The following is a 26,610-nucleotide window of genomic DNA, read 5'->3' on the forward strand; positions in this document are numbered from 1 at the left end:
TCCATAAGGACTTGTTTCTGTCTTGGTTATACTCTGTTCAGTATAGCACTGTGGAAATCAGATTTTTGATGTTACTAAAAGTATCATAGTTTTCAGTGAATTAATTTCTCATACTCTGGTTCCAGTCATCAAGTATAAACTAATAAAAATAGAGAAATCAAGTGATATACCAGACCATGTGTGATACCTAGATTATACCACACATTTTCAGTCTATGCAAGCAGTTCTAAGTAATCCCAGATTTGTGTGCACTGGACAGTCATGAATGTAAGTAGCAATTCCAGTGATGAAGGTGGCGTGTTTGCCAACTTCCAGAGACACTGGAATTGCTGCTGTTGGATCTGTGACTGCCAGATTCACACATGTCTATATGAGCATATACTAAACAGTGCTTAGGACAGCTTGTATCAATGAAACCAAATGCAATGTTTGAATTGACCATATCCATAAACTGCTATTATACAATTTAATTCAAAGCCTTTTGAGTCCATTGAATTACTTCCCATGCCATCACTTGCTAATGACTTTGACACAAATTTTAATGCAGAAACGATGATTAAAATCTTTCTCTGTCAAGGAGAGTGAGCAAATGCCAAGCCTCTCCTGTGTTGGACAAGATGGAAGTAATTAGAATTTCATTACATGGCTGGCACTGACTGAAAATTGTCATGGATTCTCACAAAAGAATTTCTGTTCAAAATCTAAAATAGCAAGAATCTCATATGTTTGCAACTGGTTTCCATGGCACCTTTGTAAACTGATGTGAACAGGCAGAAAGAATACTTGGTTGGTGGTAAAATTTCTCAGTGTTTCTTAGTCTGCCATTCTGATTCTGCATAATGGGGATTTTTCCATCAGTGACATACCAGTGGCAGATTTGATTGAGGTTATTAAATTGTAATGCAAGTCAAAGAGGGTGTGTTATATTTTTTCGTTTTGGGTTTTTTTGTTTTGGGGGGGGGGTAGATATTTCCTTTAGAAATTTCCCATACAGACTTTTCCTGAAAGTTAACAGGTGAGTTGATAGTTCAGTGGTCTTTGCTGCAACAACTTCTATAATGTATTGCATACTCTTTAGAAAGACTGAAATCACAGAAACTGCTACTCATTAAATTAGTGAAGTGCACGTTCAAGCACAATCTTGCTCCTTTTAAAACAGGCATACCATTAGGCTTCTCTTAAAGGGATGACCACTGGCAGCAGTTGAATTACATTTCTGAAAAAGTCAAGCATGTCTTTCTCGCATAACCAGAGATGTTTAGAACAGGTAGAGGCTATTTTGTGCTTGGTTAGACAAAAAAAATGTGTTCCGTGTACCTTCTCAGTCTCCTTGCTCATCTCCTTTCTTCATGGACCGTGCAACTAATATCAGGGCACAAGGAGTCTGTGGGGCTTGTGGACCATTTTTTATAAACAAAATTGTTCATTTTTGCACTCATTTAGCCACAGAAAAGTAAACATTTTTAAAAAAGTGATAAAATGTGAAGATATGCATTAAAGGAGGGTTGCGCATTTTGAATACATACATGTAAACACATTTCCACAAATTCCAAGTTTGCAAATTGGCAGAAAGAACATTGCTGGAAGTAGCTTTTTCTCTATTCACACTTTTCTAGAGAAGGGAAAGGTAGAAAGAACTGGATAGAGGAGAGCTAAGGGCCTAGGAAGGAAGAATAAAGGAAACTTAGGTGAGTATGGGAGAGATTTGTGAAAGAGATAATATACTGAAGGGAGTGGGGGAACAAAAAGAAAAAACACGGAGAGCTGTTTCAATAAAGCACAACTCACTACTGTGAGTTCTCCCTCCCTCCACTGATGGAGAATTTCTATGCTATAAAAGAATGTTTTAAAGAAAAATCTTAATGCTAGTTTAAAGACAGAGAGAGGCTGTGAACTTTTGCTGAAGAAAGACATGACACCTTTGCTTTATCCAAGCCTTTTGATTTACAACCCAGCATGGCTGCTATTTTCCCCAAGGAGAAAATTGAACAGAATTGTTTGGGTGTTTCATTCAACATGTAAACAGGTGATACTAATGCAGACCGGTGTGGCAAGCTCAAAAGGGCTCAGATTAGAAAACTGCCTACCTCCATGCTTTAAAAAAAAGGAGACAGACACATTTGTGCATGCTGACATAGTATACCACCTCTCAATATATTCCATCTATATAAATGACAAAATCTTCAAGCAGAAATGTAGTTCTGTTGTACCTTCTGTATAGAAGTTCAGTGAGATGCGGTGTGTCAGATAGCACCCTAACGGAACATACTTGTGGCTTCTTGCAGAATATATTACTATTTAGGATACTTCTAGACTCAACTCAATGTGTTCATGACTTGACATAACTAGCTATTGGGATGATAATGTTAGTGTTGTTCCATGGGAATTATATGTGAATATGAATCCAAAGGCTTTCTGGAGATAGCCAAGAGTCTTGGTCAGGCATTTACTTTCTTCGTTTCAACCATATAAAGAGCTTTGTGTATCTTCTCTCTAAAAAACTGATGATACAAGTGGCCTTTATTTTAGACAAAAGGCTTCTAATGGTATGAACTATGAAATAGTCTAGGGGACAGACTCACTTAATGTCTCACTTGACAAGGAATATTAGATAAATAAATGATGCAGTAACCTCTCAAACATTTTGGACCTCCTCCCTGAGCATGTGTTTTGCCAAGTGAGGTATAAGCTGCTTGCTCACTGCATGTATAGGAGATGCTAATCAGTTAGTAGTATTTGGAGAGTTTTAATTCATATTACTGTTTTTTAATATTACAGTAGTTACATCTGTACTATTTTAATTACTTCATAAATGTGTATTCGTACTGCTTTCGACATTTATCAGGAATTATATGTTACATTATAAGCATTCATAGAAATTATGTATTTTAAATCTAATGTAAATCTGAAAATAATATTTCACTACTCTCTTTATTAAATTTGATAATCAAAACTATACTAATAAACATAATGCAATTGAAAAATCATGAAGCATTTTATTTAATTTTGTGTTCAGTCCAACTCAGTTAAGGACAGCATAAAGCAATTTTAGTTTTAAATTGGCTCATTCTTCTCTGAGAAAACACTATTTTTTCTTAGAAATTGTTATCTTTGCCTTGCAATTTAGGCAACTTATTTGATTATACATTGTCTCCTAGATTGTCCTTCCAAATAACTGAGAATCAGCTAAACTAAACTAACTGATTAAACTCAGTCCAAATAACTGAGAATCAGTTCCATCATGACCAAACATGCAGAAACTTATGTTACTGTTAGTAATATCTAGCTAGCCTATAAATAGAAGCTTTTATCACTTTAAAACTATTACCTAGTCTTCAGTTCTTGTAATCTTTGATTCTGTGTTGGTGTATAATATCATCCAAAACTAGTACAAAATTTATTTACAAATTATTTTGTACTAGTGTATGGATATCATTTATAATTGTAAATTTTTAAGAAAGATCAGAAAATAAATTTTTGACAAATTTGTTTTCCTATCAAAAAATTCTGTAGAATGTTTTTTCTTGTTTTTAGTTAAGTGCAGCCATACCTGGTTGCATAATGAAAACAAAACTAATGTTAATTTTTATATGCATAATGCTAATAGTTATATAAATAAAAAAGAAAATGTTAATGTGAGAGTGCAGAACGCTTAATCTTCCTTCTTTGTAGTTCATCCTTTGTATGATGTTATTCTGTAACTAAAGATGTTTACCTAAGTATAGTAGGATCCACTTCAAGCCAGTAATAATCCAGTTCTCAGGGGTTGCATTACTCCCTGACCTCTAAGCATATCATGACTGCACTTACACTTTGAGATAATGCAAGTGAAGTGATGCTCCCCATTTGCAGTCATGTAACATGTTGCATGGGGTAAGGGGGTAAGATGATAGATGGTGTGCCATCGTATCTATGAGCCATGGTCTCGGAGTGACCCATACTAGTCATTGCAAATTCAGTGTAGTAAACAAAGTTAATTCTTCAAAGGTGGGCCATATGTTTCCTGAAGACGTGTACAACTATGAATAAACTGTTTGCATGACGTCTAGTTCAGGATGAATTAATATCCAATATTAACAGTGGATTAATGGGTCTTTATAAAAGTTTGGAGAAAAACAGCCGCATGCATAGCTTATTTTAAATCATTATGCGGAGATTATCCCATCTTGGAGTGCTGGTTCCAGCATGGAGCAGGGATGTCTACGCACCGTGAATGGAAAAGCTGGACTTGTGCAGACCAAGGATACATTCCTCCCAGTGCCCTTATTATAGTGAGCACCCTTTCCATATGGTTCATTGAACATAGACAGTAATATTAGACATATTCTTTGTCCTGAATTTGAAATTTTTCAGTGTATTGTGCATGAAGTCCTGTCAGAAACTTTGTGCAGTTCTGCCCCACCACTGGCTATCAGTTCCGATTTTCTTGTTAGAACACATTATTAGCATTCAAGATGGCATATAGTAGTAACGGGTTTCCAAGTATCCACTTGGTGGCAGCATTTCAATGATTTGATAACCTTTTTGTTTTGGTAAGAACATTAATGAGAGTTAAACCTTAACCTTATAGTATATGGATAAAGTAGAGGAACTCCAAAGGCCTACACTATAAAAAGAATTGGGCACATACTACAAAAGTGTTGTCTGAGATCAGTTGTTCATGTAAACATTTGTAAAATCTACCAGTTGCTGTGCGTCTGTCACTAGAGTAGTTCTCCTTCCTGTCTGCTGAATCTACACTTGGAGCAAGGAGACAGCTGTTTCTGCTCTGACCTTTCTAAGGATGGGAAAAGCCACCATAATTTTTTTTAAAAATGACTTTGATATGATATTAATCCACACTGTCAAAAGTAATGAGAGAAAGCAGAGTGTTCTCTGATACTAGACTTCAGAAAGATATCGCCAGTAGGGAGAGTTAACATATGAACAGAAATATGCAATTCCTATTGAACTCCATCTTCCTAACAGTTATTGCTACATGTTAATTTTACATCTGAGCAGTGACTGGAAACTTTTCCTTCTGCACAAGGAGATTTTTGAAGGAACCAAACTGATCTTGATTGTGCAAATGAGGATAGGAGTCTAGGAGGTACTGAAAAAGATGAAATGTTTACAAACTTCCAAACTCTTGGTCTCAAAAAACATTATGTCTAATTAGGACCAAATGTATGGTACAATTGTTTCTTATACTTGTAATATTTATATCAGTGAAATCATAGAAACAGTTTACAGATCATAAAAAGTGAAGAAAATTGTTTCCTGAGTAAAGTTTATCCACAAATAAATATAAGAATAAGTTACACTCAGTTGCCAGCAAAAGTAGACAAAGAATATCTCTGAGCATTTCTGTAGTTTTGTAATAGTGAGGAATTTCAGAGTACTGCTAGAGGTGACAATTACGTTATTAAAAATCTGTCAATCTATAATAATAATATTTTGATTTTAAATTCCAAATTGGGAATTGGAATGCAAAGAGTTCTGAAGAGTTGGCTGAGTTCAGTATCACAGTTGGGTTCTTCCCACTTGGAGCCCCTTCACTCCTCCCACTTGCATTTTTCTTTCCTTTGTACTAATGTTTACTTTTATCCAAGCTGAATTAAGTACAGGAAAAACAAGCTAGGTCATGAGAACTAAAAACTGAAACTGGCAGTTTCAGTGCAGCAATGAGTATGTTGCCAGCACTGCAGCAAAATCTTTCTAGCGAAGCAAAGAAAAAAATCTGTCATATCTTAATTTTTCCCCCTTCAAACCAGTGGTTTGTAATCTTTTCTAAAGCTGAATATTGGAATCATCACAGCTCTTATATTGCTCTCACAACACAGAATTAATTGCCATGTGTGTACAATTTGCTGATCTGTATTCCCTTCCTCATGGCTTACTGGCTTCAGATATTAGCACCAGGCAGCGAGGGGGAGGTGGTTTGGAGGGAATAAAACTATGTCTTATTGTTTAAGATCAAAAGAAGACAGACGTTTACTTCAGTCCCATGCAAACAAAGTTTACTTCACTTTTCTTCATATGCTTTATATTCAGCCTATAATAGCAACAAAACCAGCCAGAAGAGCTGGCACAGTATTGGGGGTTGGAAGACACCCTAGTCTAATTCATTTGGGAAGCAAAGGAGTAGGAAAGACCATTTTGAGAATACAAAGGGTTTTGATTTTTGCTGTGTGCTGCACATAATTTTCATATGAAAGTTGTGAACAGCTTTGTGCAAATCTAAAATCATTTGTACAATACAATACTAGATTGGTAATGTATTTCTTTCACTTGTAGCTGATACTATGACTCAGATAATTTTTTACTTGTTAAAGATATGTCATCCCCACCCCCCACCCCACGGGAGTAGTCAGTCTAGGATACTTCTACCAGTCAAGCAAAATTTGCCAGTTATCAAAAATAATAGCAAGGAACTGCAACATACCTTCAAATGCGGACGTCTAATCTTTTTAATAGTATCTAGTTCCTTTTGCCAATTGCAGTATTTCAGTTGAAACACTGCCTATATTATGTATGTAGAGTTGAATCCAGACTTTACTCATACTGGGCAGTAAACTATTGAAATCCATGAGATTTAAGAACATAAAAAACCATGCCTGGATCAGACCAAGGATATAACTAGTTTAGTATTCAGTTCACACAGTGACCAGTCAGCTGCACTGATGTCCAACAAGCAGTGCAACAGCATCCTCCCTCTGACATGCGAAATAATCCTATAGTCCTCTGGACAATGTCAGAAGACCATATAATTGTGCCCTTAGACTACAGTGCCCGGCTTCAAACTGAGTTGACTGCAAAATTATGAACCTGTTAGTGAAGTCCTGTTACCTAGTAACTGTAGATGGTCACTTCAGACCATATGTAGACTTCAAGCACTTTGACATTTAATCAAATTAATGTGTTTAAAAAACAAAATTATCTGAAGAATGTACCCCAGGAGTCTGCTATATGTATGCCAAGTTTCAGATGTCTGCTTGCATAGTCTTGGGGCTATAGTACTGACAGAAAGACACACATCCTTTTGTTGAAACCTAAAAGCATGGAATTTTAAATTTTCTATTGATGCCATGGTAGGGCTATTTCTTTCTTGGAGCAAGGATGTGATGGAGGGGCAAGATGGAATCTTTTGGGACCTCATGCGGTAAGTGCCATGGGTTTCTTTATTCATTTCATTTTTATACTGCCCAGTAGCAGAGGCTCTCTGGGAGGCAATCAAAAATTAAAAGTTAAAAAGGCACACAAACAACAAAACGTTAGAAAAAGCATAGCAGTAGAAAAGTTATACTCTTAAAATGCTGTAAAAATAAAAAAAGGTCTTTATCTGGCTTTTAAAAGAATATACACTTGGTACACCTCTTTAGGGAGTTTTTATTCCAAAAGCAGGGTGCCACAACCCAAAAGGCCCTCCTTCTGGTAGCCACCCACCTCACTTCCTTTGGAAGGGCCTCTTGGTGAAGGACCTTTAAACATGACCTCAGGGTCTGGATGAGTACATATGGGAGAAGGCAATCCTTCTGATAATCTGGCCCCAAGCTATTTAGAACTTTGAATATTAGTACTAGCACTTGAATCAGGGCTGGTCTTCAACCAGCAGGCAGTGCAGCTAGAAGAGGATTGGCATAATATGTCTTGTGAACCACTCCCCAGTAATAGTCCAGTTTTGGATCAGTTGAAGATTCCAGACCATTTTCAAAAGCAGCCCCACATACAGCACATCCAGACAATAATCCAAACAATAGTTTATATTAGTGCATGGATAACTTAAGCTAATCTCTTCTGTCCAGGTAGGGTCATAGCTGGTATATCAGCTTAAGCTGATAAAAGGTGTTCTGTGCCACTGAGTCCACTTGTTCCTTGAGTGACAATTCTGGGTCCAGGAGCACTCCCAAACTATGAACCTTGTTCTTTAGTGGGAGTGCAACCACATTCAGAACAGGTTGAATATCACTCAGTTGGACAGATGAACCACCCACTAGCAGCACCTCCATCTTGTCTGGACTGAGTCTCAGTTTGTTGGCCCTCATCTGGTACATTACTATTCTCAGACACTGATTCAGAGCAGCTACTGCCTCAAACAGGTTTGATGAAAAAAAGAGGTAGAAATGAGTGTGATTTGCATATTGGTGGTACCTCAGCCCATACCTCCAGATAACCTCCCCCGCAATTTCGTGTAGATATTGAATAGCATGAGCATAAAATAGAACCCTGTGGTAACCCGTGACATAACTGCCATGACACAGAGCAATAACCTCCTCCCCTGCCACACACACACCATCTTCTGGAACTAGCCAGTCAAGTAAGAGCAGAACCACTGCAATCCAGTGCCAGCCCAGCCAGAAGGATAGCATGATCAATGGTATCAAAAGTCGCTGTGAGGTCCAGGAGGTTGCCCTCCCCCTATCTTTCTCAGAGCAGAGGTCATCCAGCAGAGTAACCAATGTAGTTTCCATTCCAAAACCAGGCCTACAGCCTGATTGCAATGGATCTAGATTGCAATGGATCTCAAACTTTTTCACCAGGGGGTCAGTTGAAAGGTGCTGGTGCTGGGTGTGGGCCAGAAAGGTGGTGCCTGCGGGGTGCATGGGCGCTGAGGTGGGGGGGGACACAGGCATGGCAAGGTGCAGGTGGGCGTGGCGAAGGGAGGCAAGGCGGGGACAGGCACGTACCGCAATGCAGTGGTTGCTCACTTGGAGATAGTTTTCTCCGAGCGAGTCCAAAACGATCTCCGAGCGACCAAGCCTCCGCCTCCTTGCATGGGGGGGCGAGGCGTGCAGCGGTGGGTGCGCACGCAGCGCGTTAAAAAGCTCTGAGGCGGACCAGAAAAATGGCTATGGCGGGCCGGATGCGGCCCCCTGGCTGTAGTTTGAGGACCCATGATCTAGATAATCCATTTCATTCAAGAGTTCCTGAAACTTTTTAGCCACCATCCATTCAAACACCTTGTTCAGGCTATAATTATTAACATCTTCTGGGTCCAGGTTATACTTTTTCAGCAGTGGCTTAATTACAGCCTCTTTTAGAGAGACTGGAACCACTCCCTCTTTCAAGGAGATACTTACAGCCTTCTGGACCCAAGTAGGAATCCTTTCCTTAATTGTTAGAATGAGGACTGAGCACACAAGTGGGGTTGGCTGGACTTGATCAAGCACCTTGTTCATATCCTTGGGCCTCAGTGATTGAAATTCATCCAATAAAACTGGACCAGATGGTGGTGTGGTTACTTTTGCTAGTGGAACTACATTACTTGTGGTGTCCAGTTCATGACAAATCTGAGTGACTTTCTTTTCAAAGTGATGGCCATTCATCACAGTGCACTACCAAGGGCCTCCTTGATTTTTTCTTTGGCCCAGAATATAATAGGCCAAGTACCATTTAGAAAAGCTCTGCTGGACAACACTAGGAAGATGCAATGCAGATGAAACATAACTGCCTCTTTTCCACCCTCATCCCCACAATTTGCCAAACAGAAGCAGAACCACTATATCTCTATGCCCTGAGCTTCCCGTTTGCATGGCGGCTTCAAGAAATACTCATAGTTTATGGTGTTAAAACTTCCTTGGAGAATCAACAGGATCACAGTATGTTTGTCTCTTATCACAACAAAAAGCCCTCTGTTTAGGCACTGTTATGATGCCAATGTGTGCTCTTAGGTGCTTACATGAATAACTTAAGAAGAATAAATTGTTTATTATAAATACATTTGAAGGCAAATCTTGATCAGGCTTCCTATATAATTCTGACTGTAATTGCACTTCCTAAGCGTACTGAGGAAAACAGCATTACATATATAAAGTCTTGAAGAACTTCTTTATCTCCTTCAGCCACTGCTCAATGTATAGAGAGTACTGAAGGCAAATTGCAGAGCCACTTTATATTTTTCAAGCAAGAAGTGCTTTCGAGATTTTGAAGTAGTTCTGTTGTGTTTGCAAAGCAGTTAACAACCCCTTGCAGAGGTAGGGAGACAACTGAAATTTTCTGGGATTAGTCAGTTGAAGCTGACTATAAATAGTAAGACTTAAGTTCAATTTTGTAGGAAATCAAGAATTTCTATTATTTGGGTGCCAGCTGGAGATGTGAAAAATGGGCTTTTTCAGAGGACAGAAAAGCTCTGTTGACACATTCCCCCTTTGCTTAACCTGTCTCTGTGAGTAAGTTCATGAAATAGTTGGGAATAGTGCATAGTGTGATGCTGGATCAGAATTCCTGAAAATGGCTGCAGCCCTTATTTGTTCCCCAATTTTGTTTGCACAGTAGTCTTCAAAGCTTAAAAGAAAACCTTTTACGGTGGAAAAAATGGAAATGAAAAAAAATGTTGAGGGAAAGAGGTATGGAGAAATAAATGATCAGTTGCTGTTAATTTTCAGTTTATTTGTGGCTGTAAAAATACATTGCAAAAGTTCTGACTTTGCTAAATACATTGTACAACAATTTTCTGACCCCTCCTGCCACAGCCTTTGTGCTTCTTGAGCTATCAAGTTAGAACTGTTTGTGGGTTATAAGTTTAGAATTTAGGAAGGGCCACAGCCACAAGTTCAAGACTGATTATTAAGACTGTCATCTTTTTAGTGAATTTTAAATATGTCTTTATTGAAAAGATTGGCAATGCTCTGTGAGGCAAGTAAATCAATTTTTACAAAATTCTTGCTTCTATAATCCCAATTTCTAAGACAATTCAAGTTTTGTTTAGTTTATAGTTTGTAAAGATTCCTGAATAGAAATATAAAATTAGTGGAACCTGTCTACCTGCTAATTCTTGGCATCCAGTTATGCTTTTTCAAATAATATTCAAACCCTATTAACTGCCTGCAAGGAAAATATGCAAAGTGATGTGTTAACAGATACCTCTAGATGGTAACTCCTTTCTCTAATATTGTGCAATTTGTCCAATCCCAGATTACACTAAAGTATTTAATGAAATAGTGTGGGGTATTTTAGTACCAAGTTCATTCCAACAGAACCTGTTGAATTTCAGTGAAAGAGACAGAAATAACTGAAAGCGAAGTTTAAAAAATGCATTGTCAAAAGGAGAGTTTCCTATTTATAAATTGCTGTTTGTATCAGCTAAGCTCTTAAGGGCAAAAATTTGCATTAACTTAAAAAAAATCTGAGTTCAAAATATTAAGTATTATTTAAGAGGAAATATTTTGCTATCAAATCTATGACACAGTTACAAATAAAATAGAAACAACAATCAAAATACCAAGGGGTACAGATTAGCATTAGTATTACAGCATGCAACAACCTGACAAGTGAAGCTTGGTTTTTCCCCCAGAGAATTTATCATCCATTTGCCATCTTTCCTAACACAGTTCATGCATTTTAAACATGAGTTCAGTGCAAGAGCACCAAATGCTAGAGTACCTGTCAAATAACTTAGATGGCTTGTTTCTTTTCCAGTGAGATATAAGTGCTACTTTTTCACAGTATAATAAAGATAAAATAAATTCCAGTTCATTCAACATTAGGCATATCACTATGGCAAATATTCAAGTCACAAGAAATATTGAAGCCAAATATGTTCTTTATCTTTGTAATTGTTAGGAATATCTCTCCATTGCTGACTATCTCTCTGAATTGAATGTGGTTATCTCTACAGATATAGTGCAACTATGTCTCAGGTGCACTGATGTAGATTTAAATAACTTTCTTTTCTGTTGGCACTTCCCAACATTTGGGAAAATTTCCCCATATCCAGGTCCAGTCCTCTGCCAATCCAGTCATTCCTCCCTATCTCTTTTTCACTTTTATTCCAGGTCATCATGCCATACACCACACAGAGATTGTCATCATTACCACTCACAGACATTCTATCTTTGTGACAATTTGGTGGGTGCCAAGAAAAACACCTGAGGTCACACATATATCCATGGGCATACATTGTGTATCCCTGCTTGACATAGCAATGCATTTGCTAGGAATTTTGTCGGCATAATTATGTTGTTATTTCCTCAGTCCCTAAGGAGGAGACTGCGTCTATTCAAGATTTCAGCTACCTTGGAACAAGACCCTTTTAGTTCTGCTCAGGCCTGTGGGGAGGAAAGTGGAAGGTCTAAACAAACACATGGGCAACTGCACAAACCACTTTGGAACCTCAATATTTATACAGCACATGCATTCTTGTCAGGCCATTTGGGGGGATTATCTCGGGAATTCCCAATTTCATTTACAAACTGTGTGGCTTGGTCAACCAAATACACTATTAGAGGAAATCTATTAGTAGCACACAATATTGTCATGATTCTTCAAATTCTTGGTTAGTTTTGTATTTAACAAAATAATTGAACTAGCCTACATGGTCATACTATAGGCCTTCCCTTTCCTCATCTTAACTTAAAATGCAAATAGTTATCTAAGACTTAGATGTATAAATGTTCCCATTACCTAGGAGAGGAAAATATGTTCAGATTTTTTTAAGTCCCTTTTCTTTTTGCAAGATTATAAAAGTGAAACAAAGCTGTTCTATCAGCTAGCTAAGCTAGAAGAGAACTCAGGCAGAACCCATTCAAGTATTCTGCTTGTCCCCCTCAGGCAGCAATTGACTGTTTGACCTTTGGAAAGCAAAAAGTGGGGGTTGTGAATACATTTCTTTAAATGTAATCACAAGTGGTCTAATAAATTTCTGAGCAAATACTGACCTTCCCCTGAAATGGTATTTCTCTTCTCCACTGTTTTGCTTATATACTTAGTTGTTTGGTGTTTGCAAGAAATATCCAGCCTGTAGTAGGAAGCAGGAAGAAAGGAATCTAAAATGGTAGTGTTACCTTGTAGGAAAATCTGCCCCATTCTGTAATACGGAATTTCAGACAAGTAATTAATCATCCTTATTAATTTTGTGGGGGCATCAAATTCAAAAGGTAATTGAGTACTTCTGCTATTATATTGGAATAACTGAATAACTTAATGTTCATTATTGGGAACATGGCATTGAGTTTCCAAAGGTAATAGCGGCTGTGTATTCAATGCAGTTTTGGAAGAGAAATTCTCATATTAACACGGTGGATTTTTAAAATACGGTTAAACTAGGATATCCATTCATTCATTCATTCTCTCCTTATGGAAGATGGCATGAGAGATGAGTATATACCAATTAGCATTTTTTAGAAAGAATATTTCAGTATCCCCTCTTTTCCTACCCTCTTGCTTTTTAGGATCATCACTACCTGGCCCTCTTATACTTGAATACTTCTCCCCTCAACCCCAAAATATCAATTTATGAGCAGCATTATATATATGTGTTTGTATCTAACTTTTCATATAATTTTTATGCTCCAAACTAGCTCATAAGAATAAGAAAAAAAGACAGAGCCTACCATCAGGCTAAAAAGACTTTTTACAGACTAAAAAGATGGGGAGAAGGAAAGGGAGGGGGCTCCGTTTTCAAGGCCCAAACAAGGTGGTCAGCTGTAAGTGAGTATTTGATGCACTTCAGGTCAGGGCAATCTTCTCTTGCTGTTGTTTTTGTTTGAATAGCAATAAGTAGCTCTTTGATCAATGTGTTAGAGTGTTCTTTCTTTTTCAGTACAAGCAGTTGGAGTGAAGTGTTCTTTCTGGCAGGGAGATGGAAAAAGCTCCTTGCAGCTCTGGACAGTGCATAGGCCAGCTTAGTCACCCCCTTGTTGTTCCTGGGATACAGGGGTTACAGCCTCTCAATGACTGACTGATGGCAGATAGTAGAGTGTACTTTGCACTGGCCTACTGTTCCTTCTGGGGAGAAGGGGGAGGAGGAAGCAAGTTTCCTGCAATTAGTGAACAAAAAGAATGAAATTTTTAAGGATAGCATCATAAATGCTTCTGTACTTTTACTTCTTTCTGTGTGTGTTTGTGGAGAAACATAGCTAATGGTTCAGATGATCAAAATATATGAAGATGAAGATCAAAGAAACCTAGCAAAGTATTACTGTTGCTGTGTCATTAATATGCATGACATACTCCAAAGTACAGAAGAAACAGGTTCCTGCTATGAGGAAATAACCAGCTATTCAGCCCAGGTCCTGCAGTAAATAGTCATCTCCTAGGAGTAGGCTGACATCTTTCATCTGGCAAAAGATGAATTACTTCACAGGGACAGGACCAGCATAGCCCAGTAATGTCACTGTAGGTTGTGTCTTGTTTCAATTGCAGAACCAATTGAGAGATCTGATGAGGAGGGTCATGAAGTAAACATCCTTTTTCAATTTCAGTTAGTACTCTCTGCTGCTTTTACAAAAAACATTCTTGGAGAAGTGCTTAACCCACTTTTAAAACATTAAAACTTGATGTAGATAGTGGATAGGTTAGAACACTCAAGTGACCTGGTCAACTTAAGCTGCTGCTGTGTATATTGGGATTTTTGTTGCTGTACCATAGGTATGTGGCTAAATGCCAGAGAAGCCTTACAGTCTCTTGTTCACTGTCAGTTCTGGCAAGTAAAGCATGGCTGCAATAATCTCCTTGCCAAATGCAGTTAAGCTATTCAGGTTCCTGGGGAAATCTTTGTTGCAATAGCAACCCCGTTATTACCATTGTTCTGGAGTGGTGTCCTGGTGCCAGCATTAAGAGCCTGATCTCTTTGTGGCAACATTTGGACCTGTGTTCCTAAGGCTGTGTATTCCTTTAATGGAATGTGACTGTATAAGATTAGTATGTAGTATATCATGAATGGAATTGTACATGTTTGTAAGAAGAATACCAATGTTACTAACAATCTCCTATAATATTGACACATCCAAATAAAATCAAAGAGATAGGGAGAGAACAGAGAATGCATTAAATGTGAAATTTGCTGTTTTTTGGGTGATCTGTATGGCAACTTAGATGCTTGCTTGAGTCCATCTTTTATGGCCATGAATGACCTTTGTCAACATATAAATTGATTGTAAAGGAATTGCTTGAATCAGTTATTTCTCACAAGATGTTATGCACTATTTGAGTAAGACATTTATTTCCTCAGAATTTGGTTTTCAAGATTCCCCACACACACAGCTTAAGAATTATTGCTCTAAAGAAAGATGTTACTATGGGAGTCAAATAGTAGCAGCATCAAGTAAATTAAGTGGGATATGAAATGGCAATAGAATGTCCATTCTTGTCATTTTACAACTTAGCAAATTAGGTAGTCCTTGGATTTAGTCATTAGTTTTTGTAGGCCTGCCTGCTATACCTGGGAAAGAGTATTACACTGATGAAAGACCACCATTAAAAAAATACCTCTATATAGTTATTCATTTAGTATTGATCTAGTTCAGATACTATGACAATTCATCAGTAAGAAGCCATGGTGGGTTATTGTGGCATCCAAACTCAGACTGTTCCACACAGTGTGGCCTGGTTCCTCCCACCCCCCCAGATATGACACTCTCCAAACCCATGTATTGCCCAAGGGTTTTGTTAACCACAGTGGGTTGTTGAATTGTCTGAACCCAGGTGATTGATCCCATCATGGGCAAAGGGAAGTGGCAAGCCAGCCAAAAGGCTGAAATGGCCAAAAAAACAAAAACAAAAAAAACTTGACAATTCTACCTGTACCACCAGCAGCAAGAGCGCTGCCAGAGTGCAATGACAGGGGAAGTAGCACTGATGCTTCTTGCCTGCATAGCTGCCATTCATAACCCTGTTTGGTATTCTGGGTCATAATCACATTTCTATATTCAGTGCTCTTAAATAATATTAAAAAGCCTTTACATGCAACCTGAATTATTTCTTTTTGTTGTTGGGTTTGACATGTAAAAGTGATGGTTTTAATATCCAGAAAAATCTGTAAAGTTTACATATTTGTTACAGTTCACATGGAGTTTCATGACTGGAAAAATACCCTGTGCATTTTAGAGAAGCCTGGTAAAAATCACTGATTTTGCAATGTGTGTACAAAAGCATGCATCAGAAAATTAGAATAAGAAATGGTTTAATTTCTAGTGGTTAAATCGCAACTGTAGTATTTAACCACAGACTGAAGTAATAACATTTAAATGAGTCTTATGTGTGAATTCAAACATTTATTCCTGTTCAGAACTATTTTTTACAAAAACTGTTCAGATCTTCTAGTTTTCTGAAGCAGGATATTTAAAATTTGAGCAACATATTTTCAGTTTCTTTAGAGAAAGGTTTGTTTGTTTGCACTATATAGAGCTCGAAGAAATTGAACCTAGATATTCTCAGAACTCTAGATACAGTTCAATGAAACTAATCATATGACCTTCCCAATATATGAGCTGTTCTTCATTAAGATTTCCTCAGGGCTTAGACACCATCTGGTGGTCTGTCGAGATCTGCTGGCAACAATTTACAGCAACTTTCCACTCAACTTGCAGTCTTACTAGGAAGTGAAGATGCTGATACACATGCGTATATTATAAAGTTGCAGTTGCAAATGAAATATCAGTGGTCCAAGAATACCAGCTTGGTTTAATAACCTATATTTGTGGCCTCTGCTGATTCCCTTACCCCATTTCTTAGTCTTGGGAAGAATAGAGATTTCTGAGGTAGAACAGAGATGGTCTCTAACTTTATGATATTTTAGGGGTTGACAGAGGACTGGGTAACATGCAGAGGACTTGGAAATGTGGGAGCAGAGATCCTTTATATCAGTGTGCTAAGCTTTGAAAAAGCACAAATCTTTTGGTTAGTGTCTTGTTCCTCCAATATCCTTCATAGTTCTCTGCAGTACTTAAAATACTTGGAGGTAAGTGAGATTTGGGCCTTAGGAGAGGTTATCACCACAGGCAAGAAGGATAATTGTGACTCACATTCAGATTTTAGACAGTTTGATAAATGGGATATAAAACTGAAGAGATATGAAAGGCAAATTCACAAAATCAGTTCAGGTTACCCTTCTTGCTTGTAAACTAGAATACTGACTCCGTAGTAGCTGGTTTGCCATAGATGTTTCAGACAGACAGAACATTTTAAACCCTTGCTAGTCGCTATATAGCAAACTTAAAATGTTTCAGTGAGCATACTGCTAGGTAACAGTGAATGGATTGTTTTAAAATATTTTATGACTTTGTTGCTAATAATTAGCTCGTTTATATGTAGACTTAACTGTTATTTTTTAAAAATCATGCGTAATGAAATGTATAACTAAAAAACAAATGACATTCTTTTTTGAAGGACTTTAGACAACATCTTCCCCTCCACTCTGAATTTCTGTCGGAGTATCACTACATTTCTCTCTCTGTTTCTCCTTAGTGAGAAGAAAGATTTATTTGGACATGCTTGTAATGTCAGTTTGGTTATTTGTTTTTAAATACAATTAAAAATCTTCTGGCTTCTTAATGTTGCAGGTAAACAGAATAATCCAGATTGAAACATGAGTGCTGAGATGAGCCAGGGGGTAATCACAAGCCCTCCACCACCCAGCGTGCCTCATAAAGAACGATATTTTGACCGCATCAATGAAAATGACCCTGACTATATTCGTGAAAGAAACATGTCTCCTGACCTCAGACAAGATTTCAACATGATGGAACAAAGGAAGAGAGTCACTCAGATTCTGCAGAGTCCTGTAAGTAAGATGTGGGGGTGGGTGGGGGGAACAAAACAGTATTTTCCTCATCTTCAGAGCCTTGCATTTTTGTATGTTAACCTAGCTATTTGTTTGTCATCCTATGCCAGTGAACACACATGCAAATACTCTCAAGCAAACTGAACAAAGAGGAAAATGTTCAGACTACATTCCAGCAAGAAAAAAATCCCTCAGGACCATAACTTTTCATGAGAATCATTGGTGGATAGTTTTGTACAGTATTTGTTTGCACAGTTTTCATGTGCGAACAAATAGCCCTTTATCCTGAGGTTTGCTTTTTTCCCCCTTAATGCCATGCTTCATTAACACTGTACAAAAGTAGCTTCCCAGCTACATGACATTACATTGCTGCTTAGTCACAGGGAAGAGAGGGGAAGTCACCGGCCAGATAGAAACTGTTGGGATATTTACATGCAGATGGTCATTCCACTCTTATTTTGAATTCTGTACTTAAAAGCTTTCTCTAATGCCTTCATGTGATTTGTTTGGTTGGACAAGGTAAAACATATTTTACATTCTCACTGAGATAACATTTTGGAAGACTGGATTAATGTACATGCTATTATAAATTCCATGGATTTCATAATTGTAGTTAAATCTGTTTAATTCTTCCAAGTTTCCAATTGGAGTGTGATATGTTAAATTCCATAAGAAATCTGGTTTGCTTTTTTAAAATCATGCATTTATTGGACATAATCTAGTTTTAGTAAGGTTGTGCATATTAGTAAGGTCATAAGGTTCTATGTCAAGGAAAGAGGACCAGCCTACTATCGAATAACATGTAATAGTGTGTTTAGATTGCAATCCTGCCATGTGTGCAGAGGATCACAGCCTAAATGGACAATGGAACTTTTTTCCTGAGTAAAACTGGCATAGGATGGTAAATCAAATTTCAGTCCTAAACTAGGTGTGTGATCTTTTATTTCAGGCATGAGAAAGTCTAAAGTTAGCTGTACAAGGAAATACAAATTCTTTACTGTCATATGTTTACCAAATGCATAATATTGTTAATTGTATTTGAAAGATGTATTTCTCATTTATGCCTAAAATAGTAATACAGAGCATGATGCTCACAGATAACTTTTAAACAAATTAATAAATAAATAATTGGTCTCTATAGTGTTCATGTTAAGGAAACCCACTATTCATAGAATCGTAGGGCTGGAAGAAACCTTGGAGATCATATCGTTATGCCAAATTAATATTTTATCCTTTTTTGATACAGTTAACTAGATTGGTAGATCATGGCAATACTGGTGGACATTGGATATCTTGATTGCAGTAAAGCATTTGATTTTCTGTGATATTCTTGTTGACTGTGATAAAATTGGACAAGATAACAGCTTACAGGTTGATCCGCCATACCTTACAAGTTTACAGTTACAGTGTGGCCATCCAGCTTCTGCTTAAATGCCTCCAGTAAAGGAAAACTCACTACCTCCTGAGGCAATCTGTTCCACAGATCTCACTGTCTAAATGTGTAACCAAAATCTGTTGCCTTGCTATTTCTGCTCCTTCGTTGTAGTATTTCCTTTGAGCCACAGAGAACTTCATGGCAGCTTTTAGATATCTGAAGACAGTTCTCTTTACTTCCCTTAATCTCTTCTCTAAGCTAAATATATCTTGCTCTTTGAACCATTCTCATGAGACTTGTTCACCTGACCTATCACCATCCTGGATATTGTTCACTAGACACGCTCCAGTTTGTCATTGCCCTTCTTAAAATCGGGACATCCAGAACACACAGTGCTCCAAATGTGGGATGAGTGAAACTATTTCTTCCTATGATCTGTGTAGTCTGCTACTGCTAATGCAGCCCAAAATTCAGTTAGCTTTCTTTACTGCTGCCCTGCACTACTAGCTCATATTCAGCTTGTGACTCACTAAGACACCCAGGTCCTTTCCATGTGTTGTGTTGCCAACCAGGTCTCTCCCATTCTGTGCACGGTCTTTAGTTTTTGTTTGAAAGTTGTTGTTGTTTCAAATACCTAAATGCAAGATTTTACATTTATGTCTGTTGCATCTCACCTTATTAAGTTTGGTCGAGTATTTTATCTAGATCCTTTCAAATCTTGATCCTTGTGGGGAACAGGCCTGCTTCTCTGAAAATGTTGGCTCCCAAAGTTGTTGCTTCAGAGTCTGAATCAGAACTGCAAGAAGAGGTAGAATCAGAATTCTTAGCCAAAATCAGTTGAGCCAAGAGGCTGCTAAGAACCAGACCCCATGTGGTTCTGTGGGAAACACTGGAGTCAGAGGGTGAGAGACTTAACATTATTATTATCTGATGATATGGCATCAGATCAAAGAGACCAACTGAATAGCATCAGACATTTCTGTTGATTGGCCCATAAGCACATGAACCATCCTGAATGTTGGAGCCAGTTATTTGGGAGAAGTGTTCAGTTTGGCATTAACTGCTTATCATTAAGCCTTATTTCCTAAATGGCTGGTATTCTAAGTTGCTGATACCTTTTCTTAATGACTATTACAATATGCTTCTTTTGTTTCACCAGACCAGTCTAGCTGGCCAGTTCCAACATAATAAAATCTTTAGTTAGAAGTCTTTTGACCTGATCTGCTTGAAGGGAAGGAAGGGCGACGCACTGGCTCTTGACAATCATGTCTTCTGTCCTGTTGGCTATCCTTCCTAGCTTTGTTTCATCTGCAGATTTGATAAGCAAGCCCGCTACATACTTACCCAAGCAATTTATTAAAATACCGAACAGTGTGTGGCCTAGAGCAGAATCTTGTGACATTCCAGTTGAGACCTCCCTCTAGGAGACTGCTGAGCCAATAATTTGCACTCAGTGGCTATGTGCACACATAATGACAGGCTATGTGGGAAACTGCATAGACATTGCTTGTCATTACATGTGAATTCAGTATCCATGGTGAAGCATGGCACATTTGGTTTCCATAAAACCTTGTGGAGAATGCACAGTCTGTTGTAAGGTTACCTCACTTAACCATCGCCTGCTGTTATCTGTGACTCCAGTTACAATGCATCCATGTTTCTCCCAGTGAGAGCAGCTATGGCTGCAGCACACAATTCAAGACTCAGTTTTCCCTGTCCTGTCTGTCCTGATTGATTGATTCACATTCCTGTCTTTTCTGTTCACCCATGACTTTCCAATGCCCAGCCATGGCGACCACCTCCAGCAGCGTCAGCAACTGTGGAGACCGCTATATTTAGCAATCCTGCTTTGTTATTGCCCTGTGCTGGAACAGTGCTTTGAAGTGGCACCATGCTCATGCCATTATAAGAGCCAGCAGTCTCATGTGGAGGCTGCTCTGCTCAAAAGGGGTACACGGGCAGTACTTGGGACTTTGCCAATGGGGCAAGCATCCGATGGAGCCTGTGTCTTCTGCTCTTTCCCCCATCCTCTGCCTCATTCCTACCTTGTCCCTGGCAATCTTCAGGACTCCTCAAAAACCTTGTTGTCCCCCAGCAACCACTGTCTTGGCAGCCTGCCAGCTAACTTTCCCAGGCAGGTACCCTCTGGAAGTCTGCCTGGCAGAGCATGCTCCTTCTGTTCCTGACATGAACAGGTTGATGCCCTCTGTGTGCCTGGCTCGAGGTGTCAACCCCTAACAGCGTGTGTGAGCTCTGTACATGGGGAAAGGAGTTTGATCATGTGTGTGGGTGAGCTTGTGCATATGGCAGCAGCAGGGTGCATTCCTGCAGTGCTACTCTGGAGCAACAGTGCTCCCCTGGTGAATATGCAGCTGCTTCTCTGAGCAGTGAAAACTAAAAAGAAAAGCAGGAATAGCCAGTTGCAGTCATGTCCAGGGGAATATGTGGGTCAAAGAGAGAGGCAAGCGGTGCAGCCCAGAGCAGAGCACCCGCGGATGGATCTCTAGCCATGAGGGCTGATGGGACATGCACTGCCATTTGGAGGGAAGATGAAGAAGCATGGAAACCATGCATGCACTGAAAGCACATGAATGTGTGAAAAAATGACATAATGTAAGATACCATGCTACCATGAAGCATTTTTGAGCATTATGTGTGAATCTACCCATTGAGTGTGGTTGCTTGACTTGCTGTGAATACACCTAATTATATACCATCAACTCACAATTTAACTCACCATCATGAGAAACCTTGTCAGATGCTTTGCTGAAATCAAGGACATACAATGTCCAATTCCAATTATCTGCTAAGCTAGTAACACTATCAGAAAAGGAGATAACATTTGTCCTGCACGATATATTCCTGACTAATGTTCCTAGTAATCAGTATGTAATTTTCTAGATGCTCGAGGGCTGACTGAATTTGTTCGAGAATTTTGTCTTGTATTGACATCAGGCCGATATCTATACTTTCTGGATCCATCTTTTTTCCTTTTCTTGAATATAGGGACAGTATTTGCGCATTTCCTAGTCTTCCAGTGTTTCACCTGTTCTCAAAGAATTCTTACATATTACACAGAGACTGGCTCTGAAATAATGTCTGCAGGCTTCTTCAACACTCAGCAATGTAATTCAGGTCACTCTTGATCACTGAACTCATGACACACAGTAGGAGATGAATAGTTCCATCCTGTGTCTGTCACATGCTAACAACTCACCATCTTCCCAAAATGGTAGTTCTACCATTTCCTTATTCATCTTTACTATAGCCAGAAAAGCTCTTTATGTTGTTTTGAACATCTCTTGCCAGCCTTAATTTGTTATGGGTGTTCACCTTCCTTTGTATTTTTTCGCAGGTTCTAGCAACTCTGTCATACTCTCCCTTGTTAGAATATTCCTGCTTCCATCTCTTATACATGACTCTTAAATCTCAGATTATCAGAGAGCTCTTTGTATAGTCAGACAGGTTTCGTTAAATGTCCCTGATTTTTTCCTCCTCATGGGAATAGTTTGGAATCTTATCTTCCGTATTTTAGTGTTCAGGATCTCCCATTCCTCCTGAAACCCTTTTTCTCTAAGGATATTTAACCATAGGATTGTGTCCAACTTTCCCCTGATAGTTTTGAAATCAGATTTCAAAGGCTTAGCTTTCACAGCCCTCTAATCATGAATCACTTTCCCTATGGTTCATGCCACTTCATTTGCCACTTTTCCCTTGTTGGTCAGGATTAAGTTGAGCACAGCAGGTCCTCTTGCACATTTTTCCCATTCTGAGAGATGAAATAATGAGGCACATCAAAAATTTAACTTATATACTCCATTCTTTGCAGAGTTAGACTTCCAGCAAATAGTAGGATAGTTGAAATTCCCCATTACTACTGTTGGTTTCTTCTGCAAAAGTTTTGCCGTCCATAACTTTCTAGTTTCAAAGAAAATGCTAAAAACTTATTTTACATTTCCAGAGCTTGTTTCAAGTGCTTGCCTTTTCCATTTAGCAATAATGGAGAGGACATGGACATGAAGAAGTCTGAGTACAGTTCTTCTACTATACTGGTATTGCCAAGAATTAACTAGGTTTTTCCTTACCATATTCCCAATCTTTCCTTTCTTTTTCCAGATTAAGAATAATTGGGTACTTCTAGAAATATTGTAATGCAGATAATTAAGACCTTAAACCATTAATTTGTTCAGCATTTTCCACTTACCACCCCCTAATTTGTGGCTTCCCCATAGTTCTTCTTAATATTACAGTAGTCTATCCAGTCTGCACAGACTGTATTTGCTAAACCTTACAGAGACATGGTGAAATAATGTGGTTGTTTTATTTTGTACTAAACCAGATGGATTGCATTCACTAACGTGCAGTTTCATCTATTGTATGCTTGTTTCATTTGTCAACATGTAAAACATTCTTTACATGTTGCAAAAAAATCTGACTTTTTGCAGCCATGACTGGTTATTGCTAACAGTGCCATTCAGGGACTGAGCTTTTAGGGGACTGAGCTTTTCTTCCTGTGAAAGCCAAATTGAAAAATTGTAGTTTAAGAAATTCATGAGTTTTAGGAACTTGGTCAGGAGGTTATTTACTTGCTATTTTGTTGTTTAATTGTTTAAGTCCATTTTTCCCTGCATCCATTAGTGTCAATTTTGGACATTTGGCCACACAACTCCTTAGGCTCTCTGACACAATTTGAGATTCTCTTGTGATAGTCACAAAATCTTACTCAGTATTTCTTCATTCAAAACATCAACTCTCTGCAAATTCAGGACCCTGTCAAACATACTATAGTTTGAATACTCTGATAGTCAGGATTATTGTTATAATGTTGTCCAACTGCAGGAGGCATTCTTAGTTAAGAAGAGCCATGTAGTTAATGTGCATAAAAGTTAAATTGATGCATCTTCCCCACAAAAAAACAAATGGCTATGTCATCAAACAAATGAAGGTAGCAAATACCTTTATCTTGGGTATATGAACAACATTTATGTTTGTGACAACTTTAGATCTTTAATTCTCTTTTAGAAGCATTCTTGTTTTATAAATAATAATCTTAGCCAAAATCTCTCAAAATTATGTACAAGTCAAAATTATGTACAAGTCATTTTGTTAGCTACTTTTTCTTTGGAACACATGCTTTTACTTGGTTTTAGCACTGATCCCTCTTGTAAGTAGCAGATCACATTATTACTATATACGCACATATAGAAAAAATGCATAAACTAGTTTCCTTAGAAAGTTTTGCTTTTCTGACTTGTAGTGTTGCTTTTTTGGCTTTGGGTAGTATCTTGTATGATCCACATATAACCAGTCTTTTGTCTGAAACGTAAATTAATAATGTCTCATTCTTCTTGCATTTTTTGGAACAGATTCTGAGATTCAACAAATTCTCAAATTTTTCTTCCCATTTCTCCTTGAAAAACTACTTTATTGACTATTTTTCTATATAAATTTTTAATACTGCTTGTAAAAACATCCAGATGTGAAAGGGATACCAAAAAGGCTAGATATTTGTCTATTTTTAAATACCACTGAAATATCATAGAATAGTAGTACTGGTGATCCACACAGTGAGGGTTCAAGTGCAGATCTTAATCCATGTTTTTTATGGACAAAGCCATAGATCTTTTTTGCTCTGACATGAGAATTGCAGTGCATCTGAGCTATCATTTTCTTCACTGCAAAGGAAACTGGGCATGGCTTAGCACTGGATGTGTAACAGACAAACTATTGGATGATCTGTGTTTTGCTGTAAGGAAGTGGGAACAAAGGCAGGGTCAGAAGGATCAAGTTGCAGAGTTCATGGAACTGTATTCTTTTTGCTTTTGGCCCCACTGTATGGCAACAGGTGTTGCTACTGCCTTTGACAGATGCTGTAAATATCCTGTCATGGCATGCAGCAAAGGAGTGTCTCTGTGTTAGGCACAATAGCTCCTGAATCAGGCCGATACCTGGATGGCAAAATGTTGTGTGAAATGTACATAGTGTAGACATTTGCACACTCATAGTAACAAAATAGAATATTATGTTTCAGCGCAATTTGTTTTATAAATATCAGGTAGGTACAGTATGTTATAAAGAACAGAATAACATTCTGCTCTCATATTACTCTCTTAGAATATGTATTAATACAGAACAGTGTCTAATTCAGCAATATTATACAATGTCATGCCAAGTCCACTTCAGAAAGGGTCAGCATGTGTAACTGTTAACAGAATGTTAACAAGTCACACGTTAAATCATCAAATACATCAAGATCTATATTGATGATTTTAAAGTTATTTCTCTGTAGAATTTGGGATAACCATTCAACAAAACTTATTTGAAAAAGTTGTATGTCAGATCAGACAGATTAGGATCTACTGGTGGTAGGTCTCTGGGTGCATGTGTGTCCATAGGAAGGGGGGTGGGCAGCAATTGACAACCCCAGTGATGAACCATAAGCTCCAGATTCACAGCTCTTTCATTTTTTAAGGTGAATTTTCGGGAGTCCAACTTATGAGACAAAATGTACAGACATTCTTCCCAATTGTTTTGTGCGAAAGTAGCGTACTCTACCTTTTACTGATTTTAACCAGTGCAGGAGGTCATATATGAGCTCGTTAACCTTGGTCTTAAAACTTTTGGGGACTTCCTGTTAGGAAGTCATTTAAGTCCCTAGAACATAGTGCAAAAATCCAGATATTTTGGATAGCTGATTTTGGATTGTAGTATGTTTACAAAATATAAAATGTTATAGCAAATGAGAGAAAATATGAAAAATGAGAATTTATTGCCTTTCTAATGTAAATCTGGTTAATAATCTGTTTCTGTGTTTGTAAACTTTTTTTAAAAAATTACCCTGACAATGTATGAAGATAATGTTCATCATTATCTCCCTATATTGCTCCACACTCCTATATTGTAGTGAGTGGAGCTGTGGCAGAGAAAATGTGGGTTACACCATTCTTTCCTACAAAGTAGCTTAGTGTTATTTCCTGTGTGTGTGTGTGTGTGTGAGAGAGAGAGAGAGAGTGGCTGGGAATGTTAGAGTAGTGCCCTGTTCAAAATAATAAGATTGGTTTAGGTGAAATATCACCATTATTTCATCAGCTTTTGCCATGTTTGCCCTAATAATTAAAATACTTGATTTGCATTTCACACTTACTATCTGTAATGATCTGTAGAAAAAATGGAAATGTATGATGATCCTACTGCAGAATAATACATGATATAAAGATGCTGCATTGTACAGTGAGACAGGACAGAGGAAGAAGGAGATAATAAAATGTTTCAGAGAACTGCTGTCTGCCTGTGTTCATATTAGATTCTTCAAATGTATGACTATGACAGGATAAAGATGACCACAGTTTGGAGAATGGACGAGGGGCATATTATTTTCCTTACCTAGCCTTCAAAAAACCTAAAGACGACTACAGGAAACGCACCTTTTAACTAAGGTGACCCCTCTGTTGTTGAACTTCATGACTACATGGGGAGCTGAATGGCCTTGGGATAAAATATAATTATTTTTCAACAAGCTGCTGTGAATCTTTTGTTCTCCTTTTCCTGGCTTGTCCACAATAGAAGCAACAGCCACCTGAAGTACAATCACTCCATACAAAGCAAGACCATACTTACTGTACTAAAGTTCAGTAGAGAGATTCAGGTTCCAAAATATTTCAGAATTAAAGTATTGTTGATCAATAACTACCAGTCTTAGATGGTAGAAACTTACTTATTTTCCAAGTATATTAAGTGACACTTTGATATTTTACAG

General features: G+C 38.0%; 1 protein-coding gene and 1 long non-coding RNA gene across 11 annotated transcripts in view; one reads left to right on the plus strand and one right to left on the minus strand.

Annotated features, from left to right (window-relative positions):
• ADD3 (adducin 3) overlaps positions 1-26,610 on the plus strand; it is a 123,560-nt gene that overhangs the window by 75,705 nt on the left and 21,245 nt on the right. For all 10 annotated transcript variants that reach the window (XM_044438372.1, XM_044438398.1, XM_044438381.1 and 7 more), the window contains one exon: positions 17,259-17,479. In XM_044438372.1, the coding sequence (XP_044294307.1) occupies positions 17,285-17,479 (195 nt within the window). In that variant the 5' untranslated portion in view covers positions 17,259-17,284. The remainder of the gene's footprint in view (positions 1-17,258; positions 17,480-26,610) is intronic.
• LOC123027495 lies at positions 8,021-26,592 on the minus strand. The gene is made up of 2 exons (XR_006415522.1): positions 19,529-26,592; positions 8,021-13,736 (listed from the first exon to the last, which is right to left on the minus strand). It is a non-coding gene; the product is annotated as an uncharacterized LOC123027495 (long non-coding RNA).

This window comes from Varanus komodoensis, unplaced genomic scaffold (assembly GCF_004798865.1).
Source record: "Varanus komodoensis strain SLA01 unplaced genomic scaffold, ASM479886v1 scaffold1, whole genome shotgun sequence".
Lineage (NCBI taxonomy): Eukaryota > Metazoa > Chordata > Lepidosauria > Squamata > Varanidae > Varanus > Varanus komodoensis.